We start from the raw sequence: 12,519 nt of genomic DNA, 5'->3' as shown, positions 1-12,519 counted from the left end.
GAAAAGGTGTTTTCCTGAATTTTCCCTCTTTGTATTTTTGTGTAATGAATGCTATCCTTTTTTCTGCAGGGGCATCCATATGCAGCTCTTCATCTGGAGGAAGATTTCCTGCCCAAAAACTGTTTGCCCTCTTATTTCCAATGATGATAAAGAGCTGGATGAGGTGCAAGAAAAAAATAAGCTTAATATCCTTCATGCTATTTTGCTTACCTTGGAATAGTTTTCAGCTACTAAAAGTTGAAAAAGAAAGTTATTAAAGAAAATTGACTGCAGGAGACAGAAGCCTTTCTCAGTCACTGTCTGTGGTCATCTATAAATGAATAATAAAGTCTGTAGTCATCATTTACTATCAATAGCAACTAAGTTTTACAAGGCTAAGCAGTTACAATATTTCAATATATATTAGAAAATACCACTAAAAGGTGAGAGAAGACTAGCATATGTTTTAAAGAAAACACTGATGATTCAACCCTCTCCATCAGCACCACTTTTTAACACCCCAAGCAACTAAACTGGTAGTGAGAAGTCTCCTTTCTTTTCACCTTCCCAGTACTGCCCATCATGATTTCTCTCCAAAAGCATCTTATTTCTTTTTTCCCCCAAAAAGCAAGATGCTTGGAGAGATACTAAGAGAAATTGTACAGATGGTTATCTGTCATGGTTTAGCCCAATCCAGCAACTAAGCACCACACAGCCACTCACTCACTTCCCCCCTCCCCATGTGGGATGGTGGACAGAATCAGAAAAAAAATAATAATTCATGGGTTGAGATAAAAACAGCTTAATAAGATAGTGAAGGAAGAGAAGATAATAATACCAACAATAATATTACTAATAAAAGAATATACAAAAGCAAGTGATGCCCAGTGCAGCACCTGATTGATAGCCCATCCCTGAGCAGCGATTCCCGCCCCCCGGGGTCAGTTCCAGTTTATATAATGAACACAATGTTATCTGGTAGGGAATATCCCTTTGGCCGGTCTGGCTTAGCTGTCAGGGCCGTGTCCCCTCCCAGCTTCTTGTGCCCCTCCTGGCTGGCAGAGCGTGGGGACCTGAAAAGTCCTTGACTGAGTATAAGCACTACAACTACTTAGCCACAACTAAAACTTCAGTGTGTTATCAACATCATTCTCATGTTAAATCCAAAACACAACACTATACCAGCTATTAGGAAGAAAATGAACCTTTTCCCAGCCAAAACCAGGACAGTATCAAAACAAATGTTGAGTGACACAAAGGTACATTATTCCCAGAAACATCAAGTTTACTATAACAGCAGCATGCTATTTGGCAGCTATATGTTCAGTTTTCTTGTGAGTAAACCAGTAATTAACTCCTGTTCATACAGTAGTTTTCAAGATGGAACAAAGAGTTAGAATATCAGAAAATACCTCAATAAGTTCATTGCTCCAAATACTGGCATCCATTTTTAGACTCCGGACCTTTGAATCTCTTGGTCCTAAAGATCTGTGCTGTCCTGAAAATCCAAAAGTATTATTACTTAACTAAGAGACTTAAACTGTGTTTCTCTTCCACTGAGATAACAAAAAAATTTAATGACGACAAATTTATTCTAACTGCTATTTTTCAAAAAGGTTGGGTTTAACATTTGAACATAAAATAAAAGCACCAAAAAATGCCAAAATTAAAAAAAAAGTCTCAATTGCATTTGACAGTAATAAATAGGCCATCTGATGTGGAATATTTTTGAGAGGGTTTGTTTTGAAAGAGAGGCTAGAGTTATAAACTATTGCCCTGAATCTACTGCTTAAGCACTTATATTTAAATATAAAACATGAGAGAACTACGTTTTTAGTAGTATTTGAAAAAGCTATCCCTATGGGCAGTAAAACATGCCCTGATGTAATAGAATTAATACCCCAAATTTATACACTGAGAATTGTTATCCATTGGCATTCAGCCTTGCAAAAGCCAGCTTTTTCCCACAAAGTGCTAGTGTGTCTTAATTTTCACTAATTGTGAAGCATTATTCATCTGAGTGAAAGCAATCACCTTACAGACCTGTCATTTATGCATGGAAGTGCTTTAGAATAAGGATGACCTTGATATTAAAAAAAAAAAATTATGTTCACTTTTTGTTTATCACAACTTTCACAAGGATGGCACTATAAAAATAAAAAAAAAGCCAATTTAAAGACATATACAGATATGCAAATATAACATTTTGTAGAATCCACACAACCTGTCATTAATTACTCTACCTGCGCACTTCTTACAAATGACAACACAGAGATTGATGGATGCCCAGTCAGGACTGGGAGCTTTACAGTCAGCACAGCTCCTGTTGGACTCATTGAACCAAATCTTCTCAGCTACTTCATAATCAGACAGAGTTTCTGCTATTGATTGCTGCAGTACTTCAATCCAGTCTTGTTTCTCTCTTTCCGACTCTGCTGTAAAGCTGAAATAATTGACTTTTCTGTGTTATTGATCTTTATTTTAAAGCCCCATTAAACATAGTCCATAGTCTCTCATTTATTACATTTACACCCAAAATCACAGTAAAAAAAAAAAATCTTCTTCTACACAGATACAAATACTAAGATGGAATGTACTATTTTGTATTTTTAGTCAATGAAAACTCCCTCTGTTTTTGTGTTGTTTTCAATAAAACCACTACTAGCATGAGCTACATAGGTTTTGTAACATTCAAGTTATGTTCCTGAGTTACTCAGTGTTTGTGTTACCACGTAACAAACTTAAAGCCTGAACTTTAACAAAAGCATAGAATGACCTATGTAAACGTGGAGACTTACTGAGGACTAAAAACAGACCTGCTAACTACAACAGCCAAAAAAACACCTTTCACTTGAATTGATCTTTTCGAAAAATATAAATAATAATAAGCAAACATTAACATGGTGATGCCTTCAAGAAAGTCAAAGAACTATCTACCAACTAGCCACAGATTCAAATCACTGATCAAGACTAATTTCCCCGCTACTCCAGTCAACTGAGAATGAAAGGAAATAAAGGAAATCCTTTGCTAACATTTAGCAAGCCCAGGAAAACAGTGATTTGTTCTACCTTACTGAGATTTCATTTAAGAAATACTACAACACTTACCAAAAGGCTTTTATTAGCATATACTTTTATTTTCTTAAATATAAGTCACAGCATCAGCCGAAGTGAAACTTTCTATTGATTTCAATGGAAGATTTCTACAAGAGGTGGTCCATGAGTGAATCTTTTCAAATAAAAAACTTAATATTAAATGGATGCAGCATTATTTCCCTACTGCAATTTATTATTCTTTAAGATAGAGTCAAGTTGTTGAAGTGACTTTTTTGCCCTTGCACAGAAATGAACAAAAGTGACTGTATAAGAATACGAATCCGTGGGCATAGGATGTCGTCAAGGAGGTAAAATGAAGCACATTGCTAAACAAAGGAAAGAAAATCCTCCTGTTTTTTAAAAAGATGCTGAGCATTCTTTATGAAAACATTACCCTTTCATCCAAACTAGAGAAGTCACTGTAGGATGAAGCAAGTATTTCTTTAATACATTAGTTATTTGCATATTTTTTAGTGTAAATAGTAAAGTTCTCACCTAAAGCTTTTATAAGGAGTAATTATTTCAAAAGATTGCTTTGCAGACCGATCCACTTGTTTTACATTTGCCACGTTCATAGGGATTAAAGTGATACCAAATCCTGTCTTAAAATCCTAGGGAAAAGACAATAAAAGTTCAGGGTTTTATCATTCAAGAATTAAACGTATAGAACAATTAGATCAGCATGGTCCAAAAAACCATGGTCAGTAACACATGTTTTGGCCACAACATGCAAGCTCCTTCTAATTCATTAATGGATGAATAAACCTATACTAAATTTCCTCCAAATACTATGCTTCTAATTGCTAGAATGACCTTACTTGATTGTTAGTAGGAAAAAAAAATGCACATTGTAACTATTAATAGAAGGAAAAAAGGTTAAATAACAGATTGCATTAAAAATGTAGATCCAAAACTATGGAATTATCTAGCTTAAATCACGCTTTAGTGACTAAATATTTAGACATCTAAATCCTTCTCATTGACAGCAGTTTTATCTGCTTTTAAACAGACTGTTTTAACAAAATAAAATATATAATGTATAAAAATCTTTCTTAAACCTTTGGTTGCATATGCTTCTGATGTATTATATGAACTGAACATGTCCAATGTCTTTGAAAAAACTGTCCTATAGAGCAGCTAAAATAGACGAAGGGTTATCTGTGACTCAATTATTAGAAATGGTAAGCATTTTTGCCTTAAACCAAGAGAAATTATTATTTTTTGACTACATGGAACAATGTACTTAAAGTAAAAATCAATCTTACATTAACACAATTGGGAAAGAAAATGGTCAGTGAGCTCTTGTGAGGCTCTCTCAAATGCATGCATATTAGAAACACCGATAGGTACATATGTTATTTCTGATCTATTCAGACCACCACCAATATCTCCTTCTTAAATTGATTTAGATGTCCATCTAATGGTAGCCACTTCCACACATTAAATTTCTGGAAATATAAGCATACTTCTTGGAAACAGTACCTGCATCAGAAGCAAAACCAAACTACATCACCCAAGCAAAAAGCCAAATCCACGTATTTTACCATCTGCAAGATGTTTATTAAGTTACCTCCCACAGAGCAAGTAGTTGGATATGGGTTGATAAAAATACAAGCACTGGAGGGGAACAACTTCAGAGTCACCTGCCTGTGCAGAGGGGATTGTTTTTTCTAGTAAATACGTATTTAAATCTGCATCACTGACAAATTTCTCTTCATAACACTTTTAAATTTTGTGAGCATTAAAACTTCCATGGAAAAGATACTTCACAAAATTCTTTTCACTTCATTCCCCTATTCCTGGTATAAGTAAATAAAAGTATTGTTTTAGCCATGATTGATAAGGCTAAATCAGACATAACACACGTATGGGTCTACGCACAAGTGGAAGTACTAATTATATCACATGAGGCATAGAAGAGAATTATGCCCCGAAATGCATTACAGTGTCCATTTTAAGATGAGATTTTTAAAATGCCATTATTTTCTACTAATTAAACATAGTGTGGGATAAGTCAGCTAATGTTTCCTTGCCATACTTCTTCAGAATCCTTTGGTTTTTCACCTTCTGTTACCTTTGACAGTAACGGTGTGGAACCCAGGTGTGGACTTCAGCACAAACCTTTATAAAAAGTAGTAATTTTTCAACAAGTACCCTGGCTTAGCCACTCCTCATATAATTTATTTTTTAATATTTCTACTTTTTTTCTACACTCATATCCTGTAACATACATTTTTATTCTCCCCCCTCATCTTCATCCCCCACCCCATTTTCCTATAAATCAATGGTTTTTGTACTGACACGTCTGCCTTAGAAGGGCAGAGTTCTATGAAGCCTATACAGTCCCTAATTCATCCTCAAAGATCAGTTCTATGGGAAAGGAGTGGGCAGAATAATCTCTTTTTGAGTATGAGCTTGACAGCATGCTCTGTAGCAGTGAAGCATTCTTAAAGTCAGACATGATCAGTGAGAAAAACAGAAGCATTAAATATAGAGGGGTAGACTGAGGGTAGAAAAATACTAAATTTTTATTTCTATTAGTAGCAGTATCTTAAATCAAATGAGCAAAATAAAAAAAAAACAAAACCAACCTTTTAACATTCTAGAATTAAATGGTTTGTGCTTCCGAGATGTAAACTGGATGCAGGTTTCATTTGTTAGTTTCAATTATTTCAAATAAATGGTGTTAAGAAGTTCTAATTTTTGAAGGACATGTAACAAGACTATACTTGTACCTGAACAACAGTGCAATGCATTCTTCGTTTATTAAATAATAGTTGAATGACTGCTAGAAGCCATGTTTAATAGGAGTCCAATATCGTCTTAGGTCCAGATTAGAGTTTACTGAAGGTAAGTGATGAGTAATGAAGACTACTGAAATAACAACTACCATATTGAGCCACACCAGAAGTTCATCTTATGCAGTAGCTTCCCTTTAAGCACTTGCTACAGGCAAGAGTCATAAGAAGAATGTAAATAAGAAAAGGTACATTCTCATCTTCTCAAATAAGCTTCCAGCAATCTAAAGACTTCCAGCTCAGAAAGTCCCTGAACAAATAGTTGCAGCAAAGCTGTTAATACTTACTAGCCATTGACAGCTAAATACTCGTAGAATTTAAACAAATTCATGCTTTGAGGCCTCCACAGCATCCTACTTCATAAATTGCTCAAATGCTAACTGTGCAAAAAAGTAGTTCCTTTGGTGCATGTGTGTCGAGGGTTTCTGCCTGATGACTAAGAACTTCATAACTTGATGTTAGAGAAAAGAAACAGTAACTAAACTTTATTTATCTACCTATTCCATACTGTTCCTTCTTGAAACTGCCAAGTTCTTTGACACTGTCCCACACGACATCCTTGTCTCTAATTTAGAGACACATGGATTTGACGGATGGACTACTCACTGGATAAGGAACTGGCTGGATGGTCGCACTCAGAGTTGCAGTCAACAGCAAGATGTCCAAGTGGAGAGCAGTGACAGGCAGCATTCCTCAGGGGTTGGTATTGGGAGTGAAGCCATTTAGCATCTTTGTCAGCAACATAGAGGGATTGAGTGCACACCCAGCAAGTCTGCTAACACCACCAAGCTGCATGGTGTGTTGGAGGGAAGGGATGCCATCCAGAAAGACTATGACAGGCTTGAGAGGTGAGCCCCTGTGAACTTCATGAAGTTCAATGAGGCCTAGTACAAGGTCCTGCACATGGGTCAGGGCAATCCCAAGCACAAATACAGGCTGGGCAGAGAATATATTGAGAGCAGCCCTGAGGAAAAGGACTTGGGGGTGTTGGTTGATGAGAAGCTCCTGGGCTGCATCAGAAGTAGCATGGCCAGAAGGTCAAAGGAGGTGATTCTCCCCCTCTACTCTGCTCTCCTGAGACCCCACCTGGAGTACCATATTCAGCTCTCGGTTCTCCAACATAAGAAGGACATAGACCTGTTGAAGCAAGTCCAGAGGAGGCCACAAAAATGATCAGAGGGATGGAACACCTCTCCTATGAGGACAGGCTGAGAGAGGTGGGGTTGTTTAACCTGGAGAAGAGAAGGCTCCGGGGAGACCTTACAGTCTTTCAGTAAGTCTTTCAGACCTAAGCCTTTCAGTACTTAAAGGAGGCTTGTAAGAAAGAAGGGGACAGACTTTTTAGCAGTGCCTGTTGCAATAGGACAAGGGGTAATGGTATTAAACTAAAAGAGGGGAGATTTAGACTAGATATAAGGAAGAAATTTTTCACAGTGAGGATGGTGAAACACTGGAACAGGTTGCCCAGTAACATGGTAGATGCCCCATCCCTAGAAACATTCCAGGTCAACTTGGACGGGGCTTTGAGCAACCTGGTGTAGCGGAAGGTGGCCCTGCTCACTGCAGGGGGCTTGGAACTAGATAATCTTTAAGGTTCCTTCCAACCCAAACCATCCTATGATTCCATGAAAATCTCTATCTTATATTCACTTCAGTCTCTTTTTTTTCATGCCTTCAAACAGCTAGCTGCGCCAACTTTCATTGGAGCAAAAAGGGAGCAGGCTACATGGAAGCACCCTATGGGCAGAAGATCACACACGTTCATGTCTGAGAACACAGACATGAAACTTTGCTGTACTGAACTTAACAATGCGAAACCAAGAATTGAAAACCAAGAATGCAAAACAACAATGCAAAACCAAGAAAGCACTCTAAAAATGAAACACATTAATTTGAAAGTCTTAACCTTTCACTGGAGCACCAGCCCTCCAAAATTTGCACACGTACCCAGTGTAAAAGCAATCCCACTGAAGAGAGAATAACTGTTTATGTTTTAAATTCAGCAAGTGCATAAGAACTTACAGTACTGAATTTCAGTGTGAGGAATGTCAGAAAGGTTAAAAAATTAGAAGTGAGGAATATACTTTTCAGAACTGAAGATAGTGGTAAATTAACCAATTTCATTGGTACATTATAGTGAAGTTATTGCCGTAATGGTCCAAACAAACTCTTTACGGTAACTGTACAACACTCAGCACAAACTAGTCCTTGTGAGTGACAGGTACACTGGAATCTAATTTTCAAGGTTCAGAATTATATGCTTTCAGGAGTGCAGCCTTGTTCTCTCCTTCAGAAACAGAAGTGGGAACTGGTACAGGTAAGAAAGAAATGCTCCACTTCAAAAGATAAATTCATTCACTTTGAGTGCACAAGAGGGCAATAGGGCCATTCAAACACTATACAAAATGTACTGACAGCAAGACCAAGCAGTACCTTTTCAGAATAAGAGTTGTCTTGCTTCTACAGCTCATTGTTTCAGATAGAATAAACTTTATTAGACTTTCTGACAAATGTAGAAGATTTTAAAGGATTCAAAAACGCACAGAGAAAGCTGAGGGTTGTTTGCTTTGTTGCTTTTTTTTATTTTGTTTTTTTTTTTAAATATAGGTATGTCTTAAATGTCTATATTTATAGTATCGTCATGAATTTGAATAAAGCTTGAAAAATGGCTTGACAATAAGAGCTTTCGAAAAAAACAAATTCTTTACAAATATAACAGATCAAAAGTACTCGCTAAATAACAGTTTTATATTTTAGCAGTTATAATCATGTCTTTGGATGCACTGTCTTCTATGAATATAACATTACTTCCACAATACATAAAGTTGATTAAAAAAAGCTTGCTTCAGGAAAAATCTCGGGAAAAACCCAACCAAAAAACCCAACAATTATAAGTTTACCCTTACCCCTTACATAAAATTTACTGGAAATAAATCCCAAGTTTGACTTTAAAGGTTAATTAACTCTATTATTTTCACATTAGAAATATCATTCTGTAGTTTTATCTTAATTTTTTTGCCAGAGGACTAAGGGGATAACAGCAACAGCAGAGAAAAAGGAAAATTGATCCCATGATTTCGAGAGAATATATTTCTATATACACACACATGCATATACATACCTTTGTAAATATATATTTGTAGCATATTTTGAAGCACAGAAAATACAGAAGTAGAGAACTCTAGTATAGAAATAGAACTGGTGTATGCTGGGAGCATAGCACTTTTGGAAATCACTACATCAACTGAGTATTCTCACTGCACATCAGGTTCCTTCCTGTGAATTAAGAGAGCATGGTCTCCTTGCTTTTTTTGTCTTTGGCTGTCAGATCTTGAGGTCATGAAATATTTAAGACCGTGCGCACACACACAGGTGTGTATATATATAATAGACTCTAATAATGGTAAGAAGTACCACATAACACAACAAGAATATACTACATATAAACATCTATTTACACACACACACACACGTATATGTATGTGTGTGTTTATACATATATACGTGTTTGTTTTTTTTTTTTTTTTTTTACGATGCATCTCTCAACATCCTACCACTAATTTACAAATGGCCCGTCCATATTTCTGACACTACTCTTGTCCTACTGCCCATACACAGAAGGTTCTTGACCTTTAATCAAAATCTCTCTGATCGGAGTTCCAAAATACAACCTTACATGTTTCCTTGAATTTACCTTTGCTATTTGCAATAGCTCTTTAGGTTTACTTTGGGGAAGTTACCACAAAGTTTGTGACAATTAGACTAAGACTTATTTCTGAAAGATCTGAGAACTCCCTTAACAATTTAACATGATTTAGACTTCTCCTTCATTCTAGCCCCATGGCATTTGATTCTTTTCAAACAACTAAATTATTCCAGACAGATTAAAAGCCAGTAACTAGAATCCTTCAGATAAAGCAATCATAGTTTCTCTTCTCTCTTCCTTAATTGGAGGTATATATTTCAGCCTTTCCAGCTATTAAGGAAGGCTAATTTCTGTAACAGAAAGGTGGGAAAAATTTATTTCCATGTTAATGAAAAATTAACACATATTTATGGATTAGAATTTGAGAAACAGTGACTGGTAATGCAGAAATTGCTTTGATGATATTAATCCTTCTCCACAAGTTTGTATTGATTTTGTCTCCTTTTAAACTGTACTTAGGCTTAGCCTCCCCAGTTACCTTTCAAATCTTTAGAGACTTACGTCCCTCATCACAGCCTAAAATCTTTTAATATAGATTTTAGGTGATAGTTACATGTCATGGATTGGAATAAAAACCTCCACGAGTAAAGACATAGGTACTCTCTACAGCCTTCCTAGTGAGGTCTCAAAATGAAACAGCAATGAAGCATATAGTATATAATTACACACAAAAAAATGATGTTAAAAGAACATGAAATTTGCCAACTCAAGCCCTGATGAGCAAGAAGATGCTAGAATTCAAGTTGTCTGTGTATGTTAGCTTAACACAGCTTTGTGCTTATCTGTTATGGTTTGCGAGGTAGTTATATCATCAGTTTTAGGTTCTTAGTTAAGCAAAATTCCTGCATCCCATAATAGAATCCCTTGAAAATTATTTGAGCTGTTATTGCAAAACATTTTGTAATGACAACCTGACATCCATAATTTTGGAGGTTAAAAAAAGGAAGAGAGTAAAAGGCAGGAAGGGCCACTTAGATTAGCTCTAGTCAGTGCCATGCATTAGGCTTGGTTGCGGTGGAGTGTATTGGGTATGCTACTGGAGTATAACCTGCTCCACATCACTCCACATCATTACATTATAAAGGAATTTAGTACATGTAATTTGAGATGGCCCTATGATGAAAGCCAACACATACAAAGTGGGGACAACTAAAAGATTTGTTTCAAAAAATGCATTTCAAAAATGCATTCCTGACCAACACTCTAAGGTAGTTACAATCTTAGACGTTATTTTTCATATAAGTTACAAATCTCTCCATTTACTACAGAAGTAACTCAGAATCCTCTTTTCAGCAGCTATGTGTGTGTATTTTGCAGTATCAATACAATTTTAAAATCACTTGATTGTGCACCATCAGGCCCACGCCTTGCTTCTTGTATGGGATGGATCTAGGACACATGGAAGATGAAAGCCTATATAGGCTGCAAAATACAAAAAAAAGGAGAATCACATAATTAAACTGACTGAATACTATCCTGGAGAGTTAGCTCTTATCTTTGCCTTTGCCAATTTCTATCTACTCAGTGTAAATCAAAAGCCTTAGCATACAGTCATTTCACTGTACATTTTTCATTTCCTAGTACCTGACTTTATGCTCTAGGGTTTGATTTGCAGAAATGCTGAGCAACTGGAACTTCAGCTGAGACCTATGAAAGCAGTATTTTGAGCAGGTATAGTTTCACAGAAAACTATTCCCTCCCAAGCCCCCATAACAGACAGAGAAAACAGAGAATGCAAAATATATTGGTATTTGAATCATTCATTCTGTTTCTCGTAAATGTGTGGTCATATGGAGGAAACAATCATGTTCCTTTACCTGACAGAAAATGATGAAAAATAAATTAATCATTGTTCCTCAGATAACAGCAATTACTGATCATTTCCTTACAGAACATTCCTTTACTGGTGAAAAATTCTTTCTGTCAGGCACTCTTCAACAGTGTGCAATAAAAAAGGCACAAGTTACTCCATGAAAAGAAATTAAAATTATCAGTTACTAAGTAAACAATGCACTGAATGAGGTAGCGATCCTGTGGAAGGAAACAGCATATTATAGTACCTACTGCACAATATTAAATTGTATAGATTTAATTGGATGAAATTAAGATATTTAGAAATAAGCCCAGTTTTCCCATGTTCAGTGTAGGTGCACAAATCTGTAATTGTAGTAATGTTATTTCACACAGGTCTTTGAATTTTCACACATTTTCAATTAAGTTCTCCCCAAAAATGAAGTTTACATAATCACAGGAACATCTGTCTCCCTGTGTAACCCCAAGTAAGTTTTTACTCTAGATAGATGCTTGGCTTCAATCAAATTCAACATAATAGCAGCCACTGAATACCTCGTATCTTAAGAAAGATTTAAGAAACATAAGTCAGAGCAGAGGACATGGACTCTAAGTTTCCCCACTCCCCTCCTCTCCAATCGAGGAGGAAAGGCTTTAGTGTATGGTCACAGTGAATGTGGTACAACCTGGAAAGTGATGTTCAAAGACAACAGCTACAAATATATACATACATACATAAATTGACAAATTAAATTTCCTACTCCTCAAAAGCAAAGAAAGAAGATGACAGAGAACTGAGAAAAGTTGTAATTCCAAATATTCACAAGTTTCTCACTAGTGCAGAAGCATGCTGGAAGGGAAGGGGGGACGGGAAATCAATGCTGCAACCATGCCTTGCCATTACCAATAATTTGTATGCATGCCACTTAATGATGACCTAATAATCTTTTTGTTATTTCTGAAACAATTTGTGTGAGCTGTTGCATCAATGTAAGGAACTGACTCTACATAAAGTTTTACAGTTTTAAAGGTTTTTTTTACATTTTAACACAAAGAAATTTAAAGCTCTTACTGGAAAGTAGAGTTCATGACTTAAAGGTACCAGAGTCATTTGCATTGCTGCTTTAGAAAAATACTGAAAGGACTGAA

The 12,519-nt window shown here is 36.1% G+C and overlaps 1 protein-coding gene across 1 annotated transcript in view; it reads right to left on the bottom strand.

Moving 5' to 3' along the window:
- ARAP2 (ArfGAP with RhoGAP domain, ankyrin repeat and PH domain 2) overlaps window positions 1-12,519 on the bottom strand; it is a 73,153-nt gene that overhangs the window by 15,281 nt on the left and 45,353 nt on the right. Inside the window, exons 9-12 of the mRNA XM_010292151.1 lie at window positions 3,571-3,686; window positions 2,223-2,422; window positions 1,392-1,477; window positions 1-154 (exon numbers count right to left, since the gene is read on the bottom strand). The exon at window positions 1-154 is cut by the window's left edge and continues 41 nt beyond it. Coding sequence (XP_010290453.1) covers window positions 1-154; window positions 1,392-1,477; window positions 2,223-2,422; window positions 3,571-3,686 — 556 coding nt within the window. The remainder of the gene's footprint in view (window positions 155-1,391; window positions 1,478-2,222; window positions 2,423-3,570; window positions 3,687-12,519) is intronic.

The sequence above is a fragment of the Phaethon lepturus genome, unplaced genomic scaffold (genome assembly GCF_000687285.1).
Source record: "Phaethon lepturus isolate BGI_N335 unplaced genomic scaffold, ASM68728v1 scaffold6868, whole genome shotgun sequence".
Classification (NCBI taxonomy): domain Eukaryota; kingdom Metazoa; phylum Chordata; class Aves; order Phaethontiformes; family Phaethontidae; genus Phaethon; species Phaethon lepturus.
The sequence above is the reverse complement of the archived record's forward strand: the minus strand, read 5'-3'. Positions and strand labels throughout refer to the sequence as shown.